General features: G+C 48.0%; 1 protein-coding gene across 2 annotated transcripts in view; it reads right to left on the bottom strand.

Annotated features, from left to right (window-relative positions):
• The window catches only part of LOC149332205 (apoptosis-resistant E3 ubiquitin protein ligase 1), a 98,926-nt gene that overhangs the window by 22,295 nt on the left and 54,812 nt on the right, over positions 1 to 21,819 (bottom strand). For both annotated transcript variants that reach the window (XM_089557137.1, XM_089557138.1), the window contains exons 5-6: positions 2,242 to 2,444; positions 1,221 to 1,444 (exon numbers count right to left, since the gene is read on the bottom strand). In XM_089557137.1, the coding sequence (XP_089413263.1) occupies positions 1,221 to 1,444; positions 2,242 to 2,444 (427 nt within the window). The remainder of the gene's footprint in view (positions 1 to 1,220; positions 1,445 to 2,241; positions 2,445 to 21,819) is intronic.

The following is a 21,819-nucleotide window of genomic DNA, read 5'->3' as shown; positions in this document are numbered from 1 at the left end:
AAATGAAAGAAAGGGACACAAGGGTGACCTCGAACTTTTTTCTTTTAGAGACTATGTATAAGTGGCTTCCCAAGAAAACTATGAAAAGAGGCTGAAGAAATTTCTCTGCTCTATATTTAGCTTGTGCTGGCCTTGAACCTACCAGCACACTAGAAGTGGTCAAAGGAGAGTGAAAGCCCCACAGACAAAGAAACGCCAACCCCTGAGGGATGCATTTTGTGGCCCCCTCATGCAGTCTCACAGTGCATGAGGAATATAGTAGGCCGACCAAAATTTGAAAAATTGCCTGAAATGTCTGGGCATATCAGTTACCAGAGATGAAATTATAGCAAGCAGGCCATTACCTAACTGATATAGCTTTCTGCACTTCAGTGATGGCACACCATTCACTTATGAGTCGCCTCACAAGCAGACAGAACGTGGTGCTCCAAAGTAAATGGAGTGGTGCGTGGCAGAATGAAATAAGAGGCCACAGTATACCAGTGTTCAACAATGACACAATTTTAAATTTCACAACAGAAACCGGTGAGCACAAACAAAAGACAAACCATGGAGAGGGGACAACAAGTGCTACTCACTGGTTTCTGCTAAAAAACCATGCACCAGCTAGCCCAAACACAGTTATTTTGAAATTTCAAAAGGTTGTGAGAGAGAGATCCTTGATCGCAGAACTGTAATGCAGTAGGGTTTCGATGGTATGGACACGGTTGATATGAATTTGTAAAATTCCCTAGCTGAAGCACATTGTGTACAGTGTGCAGAATTCCAGATTTTCCGAACGCTCTCCCACGTCACTACAGATGATACAAACCCACAAGCCATGACTGCACCCACATGCGCCAAGCACTGCCTATACATTGCCGACTCTATCCACTGTCGACTCTGCGATCGCTAGTTGCGCTGTATGCACAAGTAGCAGTGAGCAGCGGCACGTGACACACACATTGCCGAAGTCGTGCACCACAAGTGGTGAGCTGTCACTCCTGTCAGCCATAAACATATCAGTGCAAATGCATTTTCCATGCGTCTACACATGGATTTTGTCTGTTTTGGATGATACGGAATTCCAGATAATACGGATATTTCTGCAACCCGATGAGATTCGTGTCATTGAGATTCTATCCAAATTTTGATGCTGCTCACACATCATGTCCTGAGTGCATGAGGTGAACTGCAAAAGGCTGCCCAGCTGCTAATACCACATAGCAATGCTGACGCACCCGGATGAAGAAGGTGAGGGTGGTGCCGACGACCTGTGGCTCGGTCCAGTCGAAGTCGACCTTGCAGTTGGACGGCGAGAGGTACTTGCCGGTGAGGTAGCTGAGGAAGCCGAGCTTGGCAGCGGCCGCCGCCGATTGGTCACACAACAGCCCCGCGGGCGCCAGCATCAGGGAGGCCACGCCCACCAGCACAGAAGCCACCAGGGACACACCCAGCATATCCCCTGGGGTACCCCAGCATTTCCCCATCACAGATAGCCAGGACCAAGTACCTAACATATGAGATTACAGATAGCGACAACCAAGTACCTAACATATGAGATTATACTAATCCGACCAACTAACCGACCTTAATCCATTGGAGTGGGCTTACTTCCAAAATATGGGGGTTCTTTACGGGGATGGGCAAACTTACAAATTCTGAGGCCCTCAGCTTTTCAAATTTGGTGGTGCTCTACGATTGGCCCACTGGTGGTCATGTGTTGTCGATGATATCATGCCCCTCTCAATTGCAGTCATAGATTGCAGGTAGTCCTCATACCATTACTGGTGCAATAGTGCATCGGTTAAACAATGCGCCACTTCCCTGGCAGGTGGTTGTTTCAAGCACTTCTACCGGTGGGGCTTGTGATAACCAGGTTGCTCATCCCAAGCAGCCTCTCACGAGTAATAATTAATTCAATGCCGGCTGCCACGTCGTGCAGGTTGTGATGACATCACGAGGTCATGTGACCTCTATCAACCGATCAGGAAATTTTGCGACAGAGTAGCTGGAAATTTTTTTGAGACGACAACTTAAATGCTGTTGCATTAAACTACTCTTCACAAGCACAGATATTTATGAAGAAAATCGCACTCCTGGATCACATTTAGGCGAATTTCAGATAACTCAGACAAACTTCTCTGGTCCCTTGAAGTTGAAGTAGTCTGTTTGTGTTTGACACTTGCCACTTTTAAATGAAATTAGTGCGGTAGCGTCCTCCCTGACAACACACAATTCCCTGCGCCTTTACGTACGCACCAAAGTCCCATGTCTTTTCTTGTTGCTCGATGAAGATCTGCTGCCAGATGCGGTCGGTCACAGCCCAGAGTGCCTCAGGACTGTGTGGGAGCAGCCCCACGGCATGCAGCAGTTCGGGAATCCAGGCCTCCTTGTGACCAGGGTCACTGCGCACTGTATGCACTAGCTCCTCGAGGCTCTCAAATGGGAACTCGTTGAATGTCCTGCAACAATAGGGAATTCCAAATGATCTTGAGAGCATTGTCGGGTAAGCCAAACAGTTCAGCGTGCTCTCAGATTCAAGGACATTACTTGAAAGCACATATATGTGTATGAGCATGAGTTTATTTCAAACAAGCATGTTTACATACATGTTTGAGGTGTATGGGAGTAAAAGCCGCCCAAGAACAGCTTGACAAAGCTCCCATAACCCTTCTATACTCGGCAGGGCAGGACAGAAAACACAGATTACACTAAAAGATAACAGATAACAAAAATCAGCCAGAAGCAGTGCAGTACAACCAAAATTGTGCAAATACAACAATACAAGACATTATTATATGTTCACTTTATAATGGTACTCATACAATAAATATGCAGGTGCATTAGAAAAAAAGTTCTTTTAAACTTTTAAAAGAAAAAGAAGAGCTGGTAATATTTTGTTGTGTAACTTTAAATTTATTCAATGTGTATGGCAAAGCATAGTAAAGTGTTTCAAAGCCATAGTTTGTGCGCGGATGTGAAACGTGCCAGTGTTCGCGGCATCGTGTTGTGTAATTTGAGGGATTTTCAGTTAAGTTAGCGATGTCTCTAAATAACATATCGTTTTGTTTAACCTGAACTTTATAGGACCTAAGAATGCGAAATTCGTACATTTTTTCGATCTCCATGATGTGGTATGTTGAGAAATAGGAGCTAACGTGAACTAATAACGTGAGCTAATATGAGCCTAAGCTTGCGTAAATAGACTTATATCCCCACCCCGGGTGTCCAATCTGCAAATCTTGGAATACTGCGGCCGAAATTCACCAGCTGCTGTAGGTTTCCCCCCCACTGAAGCCAACAAGAATCTGCCCTCTGGCGGCAGTGGTTCTCTGCCGACCAATCCGTCATATAACGCTTGGACATAGGGACCGCATCTTTGCTCATTCCTTGACTTCATTGATCGGCCAAACTTTTTTTCTTCCATTTAAACATCCTTTTCTTTCAACTATCATTATCTGCCCCCTTATGCCCTGAGGCAATAAGTATCGCCCAAATATTTTTGCCAAGCAAATATTTCGAATATTTCTCGCCCACAAAAGAGGCTAAACGACACAAGGAGGATTTAAGAACTGTGTATTTTTCTAACACGCAGTGCTACTAAAAGAAAGAAAAAAATATACACTGAAGCTTTCTCCCTCTTGTAACAACATGGAATTCCAAACAATCTTGAGTGCACTGTCACTTAAGCCGAACAATTAAGAGCGCTCTTAGATTCAAGGACATTACTTGAAAGCAGCACTGAACTTACGTCCACATTTTGTAACAATGTCCACCTGATATTGGGGAAGTTGACATACAAACAGAGCAGACCTATTCACAGGGTCGAGCAGCGGGCACCTTGTATCGGTGCCCGCTTTTCGCCATGATGCATGAAGCTCCACGTGTCAAAAAAAAAAAAAAAAGCCAGTACACATTTTCACACGATGTGGCGCCCTCTGGGGAGCGGCGAATATTCGTCTGCTACTGGTTGAAAGCAAACGCACGTGGGAGACGCAGGCGCCATCTGGTTCCACAAGGAGCTAGCTGTGCCTGCAAAGTGACAAGTGTGCGCATGACAGCTGCCGCCATCTGTCGCATGCGCCTGTCATTAACATGAACTGCGCATGCGCATTAGGAGCTGGCGATTTTGTTTTCAACCAGCGGAGCTGGAGGAGAAGAGGCGCGCATGCGCAAAGCGGCCGCGCGAAGAAGACGGGATCCCGCACACAAATTGGCTTCGCTGAAGAAAATTCCAACTGCGCTTTATGAATGTACGTGGCTCGCTTGCACTGGCGGTCGTTTTCCCGGACGAGGGGTCGGCAACGCGAGAGCAAACTTCCGGTTCTCTCGGTGATTACCGGAGCGAGCGTCGCGCCGGAATCTGAAACTATACGGCCGTAGGCAGTTCGGTTTGCGCAGTAAGGCCGAACGCGGTCAAGGGCGTGGTTAGAATAGTTGCGCGGTTCTACCGCCTTTGATCGCCACTTGCCTCCGACTGTTGTCCTTAAATGCAACTGAGTTGCTGCGCGGTTGTTGCTTTCAGCTGCGAGCCCGCGGCGACGCCACCCCGAAGGAAGAACGTTAAATCGAAACCACGCGAAGCAAGCGTTCTGAGAATGTTGTGCGCTTGAGATGTGAATACTTCCGAGGTTTCGAATATCGAATACTTTATAATCTCGAATATTCGGCCAAATAGTAAAGTATTCGCACAAGCCTACATATGACGTTTTATGAATACACATATACACTATTTCTCTTTATATATGTGCAGATTTCTTGATCGTAGAAGTACCATGTCAAACATCACGTTCTTTCAGTGCATAGTTATGACCCTCAACTATTTGCAACAAATTATTGCAGCTTCGAACAGTGGCTGCATCTTAATGCGAGGCATTGTTATACAGTTTACTCGAGTTTACATTAGTGCGAAAGTACTATTCCGATGGGTAAACCCCGAGCAAGATGCGATGTTTGTGGGTTTGTATCAAGTGAAAGGAACAAATAAAAATAAATCAACTAAATATCCGCGACTGGGATTCGAACCTGCGGCGGCGCAAACAGATAGCTTCGCTGGCCACTGCACGAGAGCATTAGTCGAACACGCCTCGCTTTACACTGCAACACACTCTTGCGCTGTGCATTGCACATCGTTGTCTTCATCGACTTCCATCAGCTGCGGTGCGAAGGCACAGACAATTCTGCCTTGATCGTTATCGTTCACGCAATTCTGGGGATGTCCCAGGTGGGATCCTAACTTGGGTGAACCCAATTTTCGAAATTTCTGGGGTGGACCCACCTCATTTTCTGAGGTGGGCCAATTCCAACTTGAGACTAGGTCAAGCCTGCCTTCCACCCGAGCACACCGATTTACCGGCAGTCAAATTTGGCCAAGGTCATTTGAAGGGCAAATTTCGGGTGTTCTCACCATATTTGGGACACCTCACGTGCCATACCATGTGTTGCCTTCCTTACCCTGCAAGGCCATCCCCAAATTGAGCTTTGTTTGCTGTCTCACACATCTCTAAATCGGTCAAGGTCATTCCAAGGTTGAATTTCGGGTGGCCCTAATAATGTTTAGGTCACGCCTCGTGTGCCATACCATGTGTTGCCATCCTTACCCTGCAAGGCCATCCCCAAATTGAGCTTTGTTTGCTGTCTCACACATCTCTAAATCGGTCAAGGTCATTCCAAGGTTGAATTTCGGGTGGCCCGAATAATGTTTAGGTCAGGCCTTGTGTGCCATACCATGTGTTGCCATCCTTACCCTGCAGGGCCATCCACAAATGGAGCTTTGCTTGCTTCCTCACACATCTCTAAATCAGTCAAGGTCATTCCAAGGTTGAATTTCGGGTGGTCCTAATAATTTTTAGGTCAGGCCTCGTGTGTCATACCATGTGTTGCCATCGTTACCCTGCAGGGCCATCCCCAAATTGGGCTTTGCTTCCTGTCTCACACATCTCTAAATCAGTCAAGGTCATTTCAATGTTGAATTTCAGGTGGTAACGTATAGGTCACGCCTCGTGTGCCATACCATATGTTGCCATCCTTACCTTGCAGGGCCATCCCCAAATTGGGCTTTGCTTCCTGTCTCACACATCTCTAAATCGGTCAAGGTCATTTCAATGTTGAATTTCAGGTGGTAACGTATAAGTCACGCCTCGTGTGCCATACCATATGCTGCCATCCTTATCCTGCAGGGCCATCCCCAAATTGGGCTTTGCTTCCTGTCTCACACATCTCTAAATCGGTCAAGGTCATTCCAAGGTTGAATTTCGAGTGGTCCTAATCATGTTTGGGTCATAGCTCGTGTGCCATACCATGTGTTGCCATCCTTACCCTGCAGGGCCATCCCCAAAATTGAGCTTTGCTTGGTCCATTGCCAAGCACACCCATTCCCTTACCGAGTCTTGCTGAGGCTTCATTTTCTTTGCGTGAGACATCGTCGAAATGGCTGGGGGTAGCTAGGTAGAAGTGCTTTCGTACTAAAAAGTAAACACTGCCACAAAAGAAGGCCTCTCAAACACACACCCACACAAGCCCAATTTCACTAAGTAAGGGCAAACTGAAACCCACTCAGAATGTCCAAAGAGAGAAAGTGTCCTAAGCAGGCTGAGCACCAAACAGGGTCACTCCACTCTCATCCTTAACATCCTTCCAACCCTGAAGGAGATCTAATTAACTTCGGGAAAACCCAGAAACAGAACAAAGGCCCAAGGAGCTGGGCGACAGGAAGATCGAGTCTCTCCTTGCCTCTTTCCTACATTTTTTCTTTTGTCCTCGCGCTGAACCAGCCAAGACATCACTGTTTTCTTTCTATCATACATCATTCCTACCCCGATCCTTTTCTCCGTCGCAAAAAGCCAGCGTTCGTTTTTTCTCTTGCGTTTAAATCCGGCTGCCCATTTGTCACTGTCGAGCACCACGGCCACTACTTCTCGTGCAGCAACGTTTCCCCAACACGTCACCTGCTTTTGACACAAAGGCGGGTAGGCGAGATCCCTGTTCCACTCTAATTATAAAATGAGTAAGCGAGAAAATACTAAAATCAACAGGAATGTCAGAAGAAAATGAAAGCGAAAGTTACAATCACCTCAAACGTCTCTTTCTTCTCAAAATTTTTTACCTCACCCCCCCCCCCCCTTGCTTTTTTTTCAATAACAAGATATAATCAGCACTGCTAGTCAACCTTCAGAGGTGCGTGCATTACTGATAATGCAGGGGACACCAAGCTAAACAAGACTGGATATGCCAAAGTAAGTTCTCTTCATTCTCGGAGGTCCTTTTTTGCATGATGGCTTTTTTTTTGCCCCCAGATTCCTGCTGAACAACACCGCTGTCGCACCTGCTACCTATTCCTTCAACGCTTCTTGCTTTATAGAGTACACCAAATATGTTAGCTAATTTTTCAGGCAAACACACACTGCTTCCTAACATGAACAAAAGATAGTGAACTGCATTTCCGCTGCCGTCTACTGTTCTGCATTGGACAGCAGTCATTCACTGGCAGGAATTCATAACTTGAACTAGTTTATATGGCAGTGGGTATAAGTCCACATATACAAGCAATTCAATGATGAAAAAAAAATAGTACACACAACTCTGCCCTCCAATGTAATGCCACATAGCCCACATAACAGATAATAGCATTAATTCCCCATAACAATATAGAAAAAAAAACACAGTTTCTGTACACTGCACCCGGTGAGACCACCGTGAAAAAAAAAATAAAGTAAGCTGACCAAAGCAAAGGAGCTACGTTAGGCTGACTGCGCTTCCCAGGAAAGATTGGAAAACACGGGGCAAAAAGTATGCTAACTAAAGTGCCATACTGGAGAAACGCACCAAAAACTAAAAGGCAGCCACGGTAAAGGGCTCCATCATGTAGATGCTGCGCCGACATAATGCGATGCGACAGCAATGCATAGTTTAAAGGCTCCGAGTAATAAGCTTTGGCATCAGGTATGAGGTGCTTTCGCAGTGTGCTGTGCAGTGTTTCGAGGGGGGGGGGGGGGGGGGGGGGCATCTCATTCCCTGCTCATTCGCGCGATATAACGAGCCATTTATATGAGCACGCTTCATCCATACGTGACGCTTGCTATTTTATTCATAATTACCACACGCGCAGCAATGAGATGATGAGACAGAGTGGGAATATATCCCTTGCTTTTTCACGCTTGAAGCCTGAAAGTAGGTCCAGGAAGCAGGGATATTTTTCATTCTTCACAAGCTACCTTCTTAATCATACCCCCTTTTATACTACCATTTTAAGGCGAAAGCTTTTAATGTTTCATCGTTGTCGACAGAAGGTTGTCAGCAGAGGTGTCACGCTTTTCAGTTGGTCGAGATGGTTATGACGTCAGAGTGCGCGGATTTGCAGCAATGAGGTCACCCACGGATGCCTGACGCCCCCTTTTGTAGCAGACGAACACTAATAAAATAGTTGTCGTCCGCTCCGACAGGGGGCGTAAGGCGTCGGTGGGTGACCTCGCAGTCAATGCCAAACAGTGTGCCAGGAAAAAGCTTTCTTCGCATTGCAGCACTTTAGGGAGCCAAAGTGCCCCCTGAATTTTTCGTTTCGGAGTCCACCCTCATTTGTTACATAAGACACCGCAACCCACAACACAATACAGCAACAAGAGAGCCTGCACATGACAAAAAGCGTCAAGGAAGCAAGCAGGAAATGTTGTCAGGCATGCGAACCTAACAGCGCCTCGCTTCTGCAGGCATTAGCAGCTACTCACCTCAGAAATTAGTTGGTAGTACACATGCCTGATAATGTAAATCCATAAAGTAAGAACAAAAACAGCGCTTCAAAGCCCCCAAGCATTTCCTCGTTTGGCGTCGCCACTGATCTTTCCGCAGCATAACAGGGATCCCACTCGATCCATCTCTAATAAAAATCGTCTATTGACAGTCTATACACTTCTTATAGACGCTACTGCCTTCCTATAGATATTTCTTTTCGTCTATTTATAGTCTATAGACTATATATAGAAAAAAGTCTACTAAAAGTGTATGACCATAAATCTATAGATTATCTATAGACTGCCTATAGAATTTGTATTGCCTATAGACTGTTCTCTAGGATTTGTCTCTAGAGAGTCCATAGACTTTATACACAGAAGTCTATGGACAGTCTATAGACTGCCTAAAAAAGTTTGTAAGGTAACCTCTTAGAAGCCAGCCACGCACTCACTTAGTCAAGTTAGCCTCTTAACGTCAAGAAAAATAAAAAAAAGCAAATGGTAGAAACAGCACTCGGAAATTTCCCCAGCGCGCATCAAGAACGAAGGAACAATTAGACAAAAAAAAGGTATCCCAAAGAAAGAAAGCACGCCTCCGCGCGACGAGCCAAGGAGAATGGAGGAGAGACATCGCGTCCGCGGCGGCGACACATGGCGCGCTCGCGCCTAATCCGCGCGCTCCGGAGCGCAATCCATTCATTATTCGAGGAGATGCAAGTTTCATGCTTCTCCTATCCGGCCAGAAACTTTGCGCAGACTGACGGACGAACGAACGGATGGCGGAGTACGGGACTTATACAGGGGGTATACACAACACACAATGCTCGTGTTGTTGTCCGTCTTCCCTCGGGCCCACAGCGCAGCGCACCACACAACACCACTGCACGCCCACGAACGTCAGACGGCACACGGCTTCGTTAAAGTTTCAAAAAGCGGGCCAAGGACGCTAGCGCGCCAGAGAGCGAACGAGGAGCCGACGGGTAATGGGAAACAGAGCGCCTGAACAGCCCCCGACACGAGCGTCGAAGCTTTCACACAGGGACGATACGGGGGCGGGGAAAGGGAGACCAGGAGAGGGTACGACACTACAGCGTCGTCCCTGCCTCTAATCGCCGTCATCAGCGCTGTTGTTGTTGTGCGCTCCGGAGACCGCCTTCCTCGTCTTCGTCAGTGCCTATACAGCACGCGTCAGCTCCAATTTGTTTTGCAAAGGGAGCCACGTACATCTCTTTCAATTACAACCCCCCCACCACCCCCATACACACACACAGAACACGAAGAAGCACGGCCATTCTTTTTCGCATTTTAATTTTGTTTTTTCACTAAGTGATTTGGGAAAGGAGGGGGGGGGGAGAGAAACAATGCTAGCAGGTCGATCCGTCTTCGCCGGGCGACGCGTATTTTTAGCGAATTCAGAAAGGTCGCTCGTGTAGAGCAGCGATCGTTCGAAGCTTACGCAGTGCGAAACAGTACAAACAAATTATTAAAAACGGATGCGCGGATTTAGGGCGCTATATATGTGTGCGAGTTTCTCACGCGAGTGCAAGCGGTTCTTGGGAGACGATGCGGCTATTTTAGTGAAGACGCGCGCTTAACCATCGCACCCCGCCGCAGTCGCAACAACTGACTACACAATAACACGTTGTTGCAACGTTTATATATGGATTTGGAGCCAAATTTCAGAAGATACGCTCGGTGGCAACGAGGGGGTTCGGAACGCAGCGTATGTCCCCTACTATGTACGATAATATTTATGATTAATCACACCAACCAATCACTAATTTCTCTCATTCTCATTCCACTTTTAAAAAGCGTGTGTTTCTACACGAAAATGCCGAGAATATGACGCGTTCACGTCCAGAAAATCGAGTTCTCGATGCCATCGTCAACGTCAGACGAACTCAGCTTCAATGCACGACGAAATGTCTCCCCAATGCCCTCTAATTATTTCTGGTCATATGGTAAAAGAGTCGCCAGTTACTACACCGTGGGGGCTAAGCGTGTTCTGTTCAGGTAGCTAGCGCTTTACCTCAACAAGAAAAAGCAGGCCTTGGCGTGTCTCTAATAGTGGCGAACAAAACCCGAGGACGAGTGAGGCTAAGTCGGTCAAGGAGAAAACCACACTACAAAGGTTCTTGGCAGGTATATTCTTGTTTATTTTTTCTTCAGCTCCCTGCAAAGCATCCTTTACCAAACAGTGCTCAAACTACAGCAGTATTTCATTTAAAAAATAAAACACTGCAAACCAAGCTTTAAAAAAGTTCTTGAGCATCTCAATGGTTATTTTTATGAACAAAGCCGACTATGATTTTTCAAGCCGTACTGAAACGGCTTCTCTCCTTGGCCCCTTCCATATTGTGTATGTCATGATGTGGAGAACAAATAAAAGGATGAATGAAGAATGAATTAATCAAATGAAAGCCTCAACAAACCCCTAGAAACAAAAGTAGGCAAACAAACAAACTAAAAACTGACCAAGAGGCCACCTAAATTTCACTAATAGCAAGAAAAAAACAGCGTAAGACCGCATGCACCAACTCTGAGCTTGCGGACGTCTCTAAAGAGGTTTTCACGAACGACGATAAATGGAACCCAGGGGCAAAAGACAACGGGCTGGAACAAACGACCGGCATCGCCATCTCACGTCTCTAAACTGGGCGACGTCGAGCGGACTGTCTACTGAGGTATACACGAACACTGGCCAGTCAGCTACAAAAAAAAAGAAAGAGAGAGAGAGAGAGACATAAATGGCGGGCTCAGCCATTTCAATTTCAGAGCTAAACAAGATACAAAGCCTTTCTAAGCATTATTTACGCTTTAAGTGCTGGCAGCACCATCGCCGGGCAGCAATACCATCGCAGTACTACGGCAGTCGCAGGGGACAATACTATCGCTGGCAATCCAAGCACGGACGCACGCTCAATTCGATGCGAACGGTTCTCTAAAACGTAGGGAGAGATTTTAAAAGCTCGCGTTCTCACCCCCTGTAAAGCGTGCTTTGCCTGCACGACTCCAGCGTCGTAGGCAAAGCCGAACTACAAAAAGAAAATTGGAAAGCGCAATCTTCGAAATGGCAGTTGCACCGAGTGCCGAATACAATACGAACAAAGAAATAGGTAGGGTGGAGGGAAGGGGGGGGGGGGGGGGGGCAGATGCGCGATGGACAGTACAAAAAGCGATTCGGGGAATCACTTGGTCGATTTAACGGGCCAGAGCTTTTCTCCGCATTCTTCTTTTACTTGCGCCCACTTGCACTACTTATATCCGATAATGCAGCGGCCTCGGCCGCTGCCATACAAAGGCGAACAGAACACAAGGCGCACGCCACACACGCCGCGCAACGACGAAGCACGCGACAGCTACGAAAGTAAAAATAGATAAGTAAATGAAGAAAAAAAAAGGGGGGGGGGGCAGAAATGAGAGAGACGGCCAAGATTTAGGAGACAGAAACGGACCGGGCATGGAAACGCCGCTTCGTTGGCCGAGCCGTTGGCGGCAGTCACGGCATTGCACAAGGCGGCTGGCCGAAGGAGTAGGGTGTGGAGGGGGAATTAAAAAATCGAACAAAACAGCTTGCGCTCGTCGCACTGGTGTAGTACGTCACCGGTCGGTCGATGCATTGACGAGGGAGAGGAGGAGGAGGAGAATTTTGTCGCGACGAGCTCTAGCTCTGGGCCAGTTGATCTTATCGAGTGGCGGGGAGAGAACAAAAGAAAAAGAGAGAGAAAAAAACAGGACACCGAGACGCGAGCACACACATGCGCGTTGTTGGTGTTAGGGGGTTGTCGTGCGGGAAAGACGGGACTGAGAGGAGAATGGGGAGTGGGGTAGAATCAGTGGCTCTCCCAGCGGGATACGACGACGCTATGTCCACGTCGTCGTCGTCTTGGAGACGGCGGCTTCGCCAACCGGCTGGATTTCCTGAGCGACAGAGACGACCTTCGGCGACTCTAATAACAAGCCTCGATGAGAGCGAGACAGCAAAAAAAAAAAGTACATGTATGACAAGACAGTCACTTAGGAAAACATGACAAAGTTTATTAGGACGATCCCGCTAGTGGACCAGCCTTTTCCACGTACTTGAAAAAGAAAAAGCACTTCAACTACACTTTTAGCGTTTATACTGCAACAGTATATTGGAACGGTTTATAATTAAAAGGTCTGCCATGTAAAACTATCTAAAGAAAGTAAATAAATTGAACATGAAAATAAAGTGTAGACACGGGGAAAAAATTGAGAACTTCGGACCACACATGCAGCGCACCGCTTTCAAGTTTCAGGCAACCTGCCTGGAAGTCGTGAGGAAAAGGTGGTTTCTTTCTTTCTTGCTTCCTCCCTCCCTCCCTTTCTTTCTTTCTTTCTTTCTTTCTTTCCTTCTTTCTTTCTTTCTTTCTTTCTTTCTTTCTTTCTTTCTTTCTTTCTTTCTTTCTTTCTTTCTTTCTTTCTTTCTTTCTTTCTTTCTTCCTTTATTTCCTCCTTTCTTTCTTTCTTTCTTTCTTCATTCTTTCTTTCTTCATTCTTTTCTCTTTTTCCGTTTTACCGGGCATAATTATTCCTGATACATTTTACAGCTCAGGGTGCATTAAAATAAAACGCACGTTATTTTTTCCCTCTATTTTTTCACCGCACCGTCGGCGGCGCTGTCGTCTGCTGCAACACAACACCCGGCGCGAACTACTGCGCTATATATATATATATATATATTATATATATATATATATATATATATATATATATATATATATATATATATATATATATATATATAGCGAAGTATAGGCTTCGTTAAAGGAAACATATTTATTCAACTCAATGTCGGTTCGTTTGCTAAGTGAGCCTAAGGCGTTACGCTCTTTTTTTGTGAGGTTAGGTGGCCCAGATTTTCGTGTCCCAAAAGCTTGAAGAATCTCCTTTTGTGCCGCTTTTATATATAGGTCTAGATGTCTGTCCCTACCAGTTTTGGGTGTCCACTGTTCCTGAGATTGGGGGTACCGCACATTATTTGTGTTCGGTTTGTCGAAGAAATATTCCCGTAATCTGAGAGTTCGCGAAAAGTTATCTAGATCCTGGAGTAACTTGTACTCGTTATACTTGCTATGGCTTGGGCAGAATTTAAGGCCACGCGACAGCAGTGACTTTTCCTCGGGGGTGAGCTGTGAGCTTGACAGGTTAATTATATTTTCCGGAAGGTGTGGCTCTTCGGGTGTTTGGTCTAATGTGGTTGGATGTTGGTTTACGGTTTCCTTGTAATTGTCGGGTGTGGGTATGTGGCTTGCTAGTTGTAATGGCATTGTGAGCTCTATACAATCCTCGACAAGGATGCCATCACGGGAAAATTTAGTCAGTTTTTTCGTCCAAATTTGCTGAGTTTTGTTAGACTTGAAGACCTCAAGCTCATTTACCTCGGATGTTGAGAGTATCATGCTTTGACGCGCCCGCCTCTCCTCTAGTGTAAGTGATGCCAACGTCTTTTTAAAGTGCTCAATTGTTATTTTTAAAAGGTTTATGGATGCTTTAAGTAGTTCTGTGCTCCATGCTAGGCGGTGGGATTCCGAAAGGTTGCTAATGGATGGGGTTAAAGATACAAAAAGTCCTTTCGGCACAGTTTCTGATTTAAGGTATATTTGAAGGGATTTTACGTGGAGCTGGTGCTTGATTCGTTTCTCAATAATTTTTCTTAGCTTTAAAAAATTCCGAGAGCGTGTGGCACAAGTAGAGGGAGAGCTGGTGGGCGCGTGAGCTTGGTCGGCCCGTCAGTATTGTTTAAACTTTAGCCGTTGGTCTGAGCCACAGCGTCGTCTGAGGTCATACCTTTGTTTCGGCGTGGTGGCGTCTCAGGAACAGTGGACACCCAAAACTGGTAGGGACAGACATCTAGACCTATATATAAAAGCGGTACAAAAGGAGATTCTTCAAGCTTTTGGGACACGAAAATCTGGGCCACCTAACCTCACAAAAAAAGAGCGTAACGCCTTAGGCTCACTTAGCAAACGAACCGACACTGAGTTGAATAAATATGTTTCCTTTAACGAAGCCTATACTTCGCTATATATTCTTATAAGCAGTCTAGTACTTCACGCTTTCGCAACCTATATATATATATATATATATATTAATAGCGTCTTTTTTTTTTTTAACCGCGAAAGCTGTATGTTGCGCGTTCGAGAAGCCACGGTGTCCCCCCCCCCCCCCCCCCCTCTCCCCATCCCTTCCGACACCCGATGTGGGCGCAGGTGCCCGCATCGTGTGTAACCGCATAGTATAGTGTGTGAGCGCATAGTTTGTAAGCGCATAGTGTGTAACCGCATAGTGTGTAACCGTACCATGTGTAAACGCACCATGTGTAATCGCACCATGTGTAATCGCACCATGTGTAACCGCATAGTGTGTAAGCGCATAGTTTGTAAATGCATAGTGTGTAACCGCATTGGACACGGTGCGATATAATGCAGGTGGCGTTCATTAGCACTTACGAAGACCGGTCTTCGCGCCTCGAAATGAGCTGACATTCAGCTTCACTCGACTTGCATTTTATTTGGCGTTTGCAGTACATGGCATAGTGTCATACCAAATTACAACACAGTGGTCAGAGCACTGCGCCACGCTTGTGTAGTGTGCGCGCCCAAACTTACATTGTACTTCAAACGCCAGCGAAATTAGATCGCAGGAGCAATGGTTCTTTGATTACTTTCGTCGCAGCGTTCGCGTGCCTCCTCCGAAGCTGCACGACTGCTGAGACCCAGCTAACGAAGACGCTTCCGTGCACACTCGTAAAAGGAATTTCTAGCGGCACAGCCCCACCGTCACAGCGCTTTCTACCATTAAGTCATCTGTTGCTGTTGGTAACTAAAAGAAAGCGACTGTTAAATTTTCCTTTACTCTCCAGGTCCCCTTCTTCACAGCGGAAAGATGCCTGCACGGCCTGCCTTTTATGACCGACCCCCTTTTATGGCCGCTATCAGATGCACTAAAAGAGACAGCCAGAGGGCACTAGGTCGCACTAACCAAATTAGCTATCACCGTAAAGACGCTTCACTGCCGCACACGGCCTTGTGTGCACAAGTGGCGTCGCCTATCCGCCAGCTTTGTAAGCTTCGCCAAAATGACCAGCTTTGCAAGAATCGGCCGGATTGGGGTCAGTATCTGCTTCGTGTTCCGTGAAGTCGCGATACGGAGAGAGGGCGGCGATTCAGTACCAAAAAAGAAGCAAACATACGAAGTAAAGCTACACAATGCGCTCCGAGGCGTGTAGCGTCGAAACACTGTGATTTTACGAACAATTCTTCACTTCCACTACATAACCATGACTTCCCAGAAGGCCACATTCACAAACACGATCCGTCCAGCGTGTTTGATCAAACGGATGGGGTTCGCGGCTCGCTTCAGTTACTCACCACAGACCGATCGCAGAGAACTTGCAACGAAGCGCCGTGGGTCCGACACCACGTGGTTATATGCGAGTTCCGAGGAAACGCGTACCCGTTCTATATACACGATCGAAGAACGCCGCGCACGGCGGATGATTCCTAAATCGATCTATTCCGTAATATCAGGGGGGAGGGGGGGAGGCGGGCTTTCCGGACTTGCGTCACAGCACTTGGCACATGGCCCGCAGTCGCAAAACACCGTGGCGCCACAATGACCCCCCCCCCCCCCCCCCCCCCCACCCCTTTCCCCGTCCCCGGCGTGAACGTCTACAATGGCGAAATCGAACCAGAGGCCACCTCACTCTTGACAGCAAATCTCTGTTCAATGAAACAGGCAGGCTAAAAATAATAAAACGACGGCACTGCTACGGAACGCCAAATTAATCGAGAGACGATGCGCAAGTGTAAAAAACAGTGAGGACGGCAGTCGGAAACGCCTCTCTCGCAGCGTGTCCCGCTCTAACCAGAAAGGTTGCCGCCACGGTGGCTCAGTGGTTATGGTGCTCGGCTGCTGACCCGAAAGACGTGGGTTCGATCCCGGCCGCGGCGGTCGAATTTCTCTGGAGGAGAAATTCTAGAGGCCCGCGTGCTGTGCGATGTCGGTGCACGTTAAAGAGCCCCAGGTGGTCGAAATTTCCGGAGCCCTCCACTACGGCGTCCCTCATAACCTGAGTCGCTTTGGGACGTTGAACCCCATAAACCAACCAACCAACCAATCTAACCAGAAAGGAGCAAAAAGGGAGTAAGTTCTCCTCGTATTCCCTTTTTACCCCCACATAGGCGTATCCGGTGGCGATGCCGGGAGGTCGCTGGGAACGCTTCTCCCGCAGCGTGTAACGCTCTGAATAGAATGGAGTGAAAAAGGCAGTAAACTCTCCTTTAGCGCACTTTCTTTTATAAAAGAGAGTGCACTAGGGGAGAGTTTATCCCCACAAAGGGGTAACCGGTGGCGACGCCGAGAGGTCACTGCGGGATCCCGGAGAAGATCGCACACAGAGAAACTGCAGCCGAAGTCATGCTTGTACGCGTGACTCCAAGCACCCCATTGCGAAAAGCGAGCGCGTGCGAGAGCCCCCATTGCGAAAGGCGAGCGCGTGCAAGAGCAAATCTCAGATGTGTGCCTTCTATAGCGGCCGCGCGGACACCTGAGTTCTCGGGGTTTGAGGCAGCTGTCGCGGCAAAATAAGCCGCGTAACACGCACTGCGGTCCTATTCAAATCAGGCGTAAAAGTTGCAACGTATCGATGTATCCCTCGACTCCGTTCGCACACTTCTTTCCACTAAAATATTTCACTAAGCTCTCGCCGATCTTACTTCGGAGGGGAGTAACACACAAAGGAGAACAAAATGCACACAATAAAGAGAACAATACAAGTGTATTTTAGGTTCATACTATATGCACAACGTTAATTCAGATACATTAGGTTACTTAGGAAATAGTACAGCAGCGCAGTGAAATATCAGAGATCGCTTAATGGCTGGAGATTTCAGTCACGTGAAGAACGTGGTATGAATCAATTCGAAAACGCCTCGGCACTGCACGAATTCGTTTCGCACCAGCCTTTTACGGCCGCACGCGCTCTCGGACCAGACGCAGCACTGGGCTGCGGGCAGCGGCGACATATATTTTAGCCTTGCGCTGGGGACCTGATCGTAAAAACGCTGCGCACCTTATACAGCGAACTCTCGTTAATTCGAACTTCCCGTTTATTCGAACTAACGATGCTTCCGGCCCGTCAACATAACGTGTGTAAATATAGGGCTTCCCTAAAGTCGGACTCCCTATAATTCAAACGAAATGTCTCGGTTCACTTTGAATTTTAGTTAACGACTGAAGAAGTGGAACAGTCGCCTGAGGGTCCGCCTCGTGTACGGTAGGTACGGGGTTCGATCCCCAGTGCCGCCTAGTACCCATCGGTTCCCGAGAGGGTACCAGATATCCCCTAACCTCACGGTCGGCTTCTCTAAGGGTGAAATAATTTGCTTTTTAGGAGAGGAAATGGCGCAGTACCTTTCTTGCATCTCGCTGGACACCTGAACCACTCCGTAAGGGAGAAAGGAGGGAGTGAGAGAAGAAAGCAAGAAAGAGGTGCCGTAGTGGAGGGCTCCGGAATAATTTCGACCACCTGGGGATCTTTTAACGTGCACTGACATTTGCTTAGCACACGGGCGCCTTTTGCGTTCCGCCTCCATCGAAACACGGCCGCCGCTGTCGGGTTCGAACCCGGGTACTCCGGCTCGGTAGACGAGCGCCTTAACCATGGAGTCGAGCCTTGGGGAAAATTAGGTCTTTGACCCCACCTCGAACAGACCAAAACACCTCAGCCATCGAGCTCTTGAGCCAAGCAGTCCCTTGCGTCAATGAAATCAAATGACCACCATCATCATCCATTCCGATTACTGAGAGCCGACCGTTAATTCGAGCGCGACCATCTCTTAGGCCCGCTGTGCGCGACCCAGTTCGCGAGTTTCTTGACACGCACGCGCAAACAATGTAGCAAAGTAGACAGCGCACTTGGTCCGCCATCTAGGCAAGCAGCGTAAGCAGCGACAGACGGCGCGCCAGGGTGATTGATTACAACGGGCTGGGCCGGTCGCTTCGGTGCAAAAACGGCGCAGCGTTGCGGATGCTGAAGACTGCAGTATCGACCAATCAGGAGCAGGGAAGAATGGTGGGCCTGTTGGTAAGGCATGTCAAGGGAGAAAACCAGCCAAAAAAGACGGAAACACAAGAAGAGAACGACACCGTTGTCCTGTGTCGTTCTCTTCTTGTGTTTCCGTCTTTTTTGGCTGGTTTCTCCCTTGACCAATCAGGAGCCGAATTCGCAAAAACTGGTTCGCGAGCAACAAAGCGAATTTTCCATTCGGGGAATTTTCCCTTTTTCAGGAAATACGTAAGGGGGTTAAATTTGGAAAAAAAAAAGGGGGGGGGGATTCTTAAGGGGTTTCTGAGAATTTAAAGAACCGAAATTGCCAAACTTTTTTTTTTTTCAAATCTAATGAAGTGTCAAGCTGCTGCAGAAAAAAAAGGGAGCCTAATTTTTAGTCTAATTGAAGGTTGGTTGGTTTAGGAGGTTTAAAGTCCCAAACAGATTCAGGCTATGAGGGACGTCGCAGTGCAAGGGCTCCGAAAATTTCGACCACCTAGGGTTCCATATCGTGCACAGACATCGCACAGTACACGGGATTCTGGAATTCCGCCTCCATCGAAATTCCCACCGCGGCCGGGATCGAACCGACGTCTTTTGGGCCAGCAGCCGAACGCCATGACCGCTGAGCCAACGCGGCGGCTAATTGAAGGAAATAGTGTACATCGGGCACCGTAATTTTCTAGGGCTAGGGCACCGCAATGCCACTCACAAATCGCTATTTATCGATTCGACCACTCACTGGTCAGTGGAGGCTCCGAACCTCCCATACAGCGCTGCACCGTTTTAGTGTTAGACAAAAGGAAGAGCCGCGAGCGCCAATGCCGCGCGCGGGGCCAACCGCGAGCTGCGTGGACAGCTGCTGTTTACGCAGCGACGACGATATGCCAGGGAAGGAAGGAAGTCCGAAAGAATGCATTGGCTTCCTTCACGTTCTCCAGACCCTTGTGCAAACTTCCGCGTCGTCACCAGGCCGACGCCGTGGCGTCGGACAGACCTCTGAGCGTTCACAGCGAGAGAGTGTACATAGAAGAGAGAGGGAAAAATAGTGCACTCTGGTGCGGCGCGATAACGTCACAGACCGCCTCGGAAGGCGCGGAACGTGCTGCATGCTGGTGCCATCTGGTGGCCCGAAAGACAAGCTTGAGCTCCCCTTCTTGAGCACCGTAGGCCCTAATCTAATTACACTGAGAGCAACCCTGCACGAAAGTGATATCTGGACTTTTCCAGGTTCCTCTTTTTGTTTTATCTAATCATTTATTAATCTTTTCTTGCGTCCCCTAACTTTTCTTGCAGCCACTCACCTCGTCGCCGCCAAGGATATGTGATGTGCTTAGTTTTTTTTTTCTTTGCATCTTTGCCCGTATTTTACGATCCTGACGATTGCTAACAAAGGACCAATAAAGAGGAATCTGAAATCGCCTTCTTACCGTGGGAACTCGATCTGCACTCTCCGAGCATTCTTAGAAACTGCGAATTATTGTCCTGCGCGGCCGACTGCCCTATCAAATCGAATTAAACGTCCAGCCTCCCGCTTTTTTTTTAACTCACCTCCGAAAAGAGGAGTCAGCCAACGCGTGGGGTTCCTTTCAGCCAGTCACGTGGCGGCTTCCCTTTTGCTTTGATATTGTTTTTGTTTTTAGGTTTCCGTGAATAGTTTCAGTCGCAGACTGCATAGCCGTAAATCAGGCCCACGGAAATAGAAATAGGCATGGACTCTCTGCTTTCGCCGATCGCTACGTATCACTCCGCCGATGGCAGAGCGGCAAGCCGCCACGCGGCTGGCTGAAAGGCACTCCACGTATTAGCTGACTCCTCCGCTTTTCGGAGGTGAGTTAAAGAAAAAAAGGCGGCAGTCAGGTCGTTTGTCGTTTAATTCGATTTAATTGGAAAATCGGCCGCACGGGACAATAATTCGAAGTTTCTAAGAATGCTTCTGTAGCAAACGTCTGCGAGGAAAGGTTGCGTTCCATGCCGCCAGGTGGAGCCACTGAACTCGCCTCAATTCGCAGCTTCTTGATCACGTGACGAAGCCCACGGAGGAAAGAAAGCTCATACAGAGGCAGTCGCTGAACTGCACGCCAAGAAGTGCGCCGGAAGTCACGTGCTTTCGCAATGTCTACTGGGAGTCTTTGGCCAATGGTGCATCCAATAGCAACGCTGGGCGCAGCGGCGTCGTCTGCTGCACTGTCTGCTGCGCATGCGCAAACGCGCCGAGACAGCGCGCCAAGTATAGACCTTTCCAAAAAGGGCTCCCTGGGCGCTGCCATATTGTTCCCTGGACTGCAGTGGGCACCGTCCGCTAGCACGGTGGAAGCGGCGATACGCCTCCTCTCTGGACTGCTAGAAACCGGTTCCGCCGCCGGAAACAATATGGCGGCGCCCAGGTTGGAAAGAGAAGCCTTCCCGTTCTGCTTCAAAAAATGTGACGTAACGGCCTCTCCTGAATTATTTCCTTCCTCCACGTTCTAGCCTCTATAACGTTATGCAAGGTCGACTGCTGCCAGTGCCGATGGGGCTGTTTCCCGTCCTTTACGCATACTTTTCTAGCTTGGGCGCACTCCCCTCCCCGTGGACACCTCGCATCTCTGCCGAACTCGCTGAGTGAATCTAGGCACGTACTCTACGGCCCCACGGGAAATCATAGCGGGGCGCAGAAAAACAATCCTCCGTCTTGGCACCCCGCGAGTCCGTGAGAACGAGGGTATATAGTCCGCGGAGAGCCTATTCTCGTTCGGAAGGACGACGTCGTTACGTGGCAATTGTGCAGACAATGGCCCGTGCCACACCGCGGTGTCCCGTGGTTATGTACGGTACTCCGGGTGAATTGAGAAAGCGATTAAACGAAACAGCGACATAAATATTCCGAGGACACTTTGGCAACTAAGGTGTTGAGAGGCGAAAGCCGAGGACACTATGCCGTGACGACTTCCGGCGGATGTGGCGTCACACCGTTCCCGTGGCTATATCAAACCACAAATTATACATCTTCCGGGGATATTAAAGGGTCAGTCTACTCACCGAGATGAGTGTATA

The sequence above is a fragment of the Amblyomma mixtum genome, chromosome 8, assembly GCF_055824585.1.
Source record: "Amblyomma mixtum isolate Tamu chromosome 8, ASM5582458v1, whole genome shotgun sequence".
Classification (NCBI taxonomy): Eukaryota; Metazoa; Arthropoda; class Arachnida; order Ixodida; family Ixodidae; genus Amblyomma; species Amblyomma mixtum.
The sequence above is the reverse complement of the archived record's forward strand: the minus strand, read 5'-3'. Positions and strand labels throughout refer to the sequence as shown.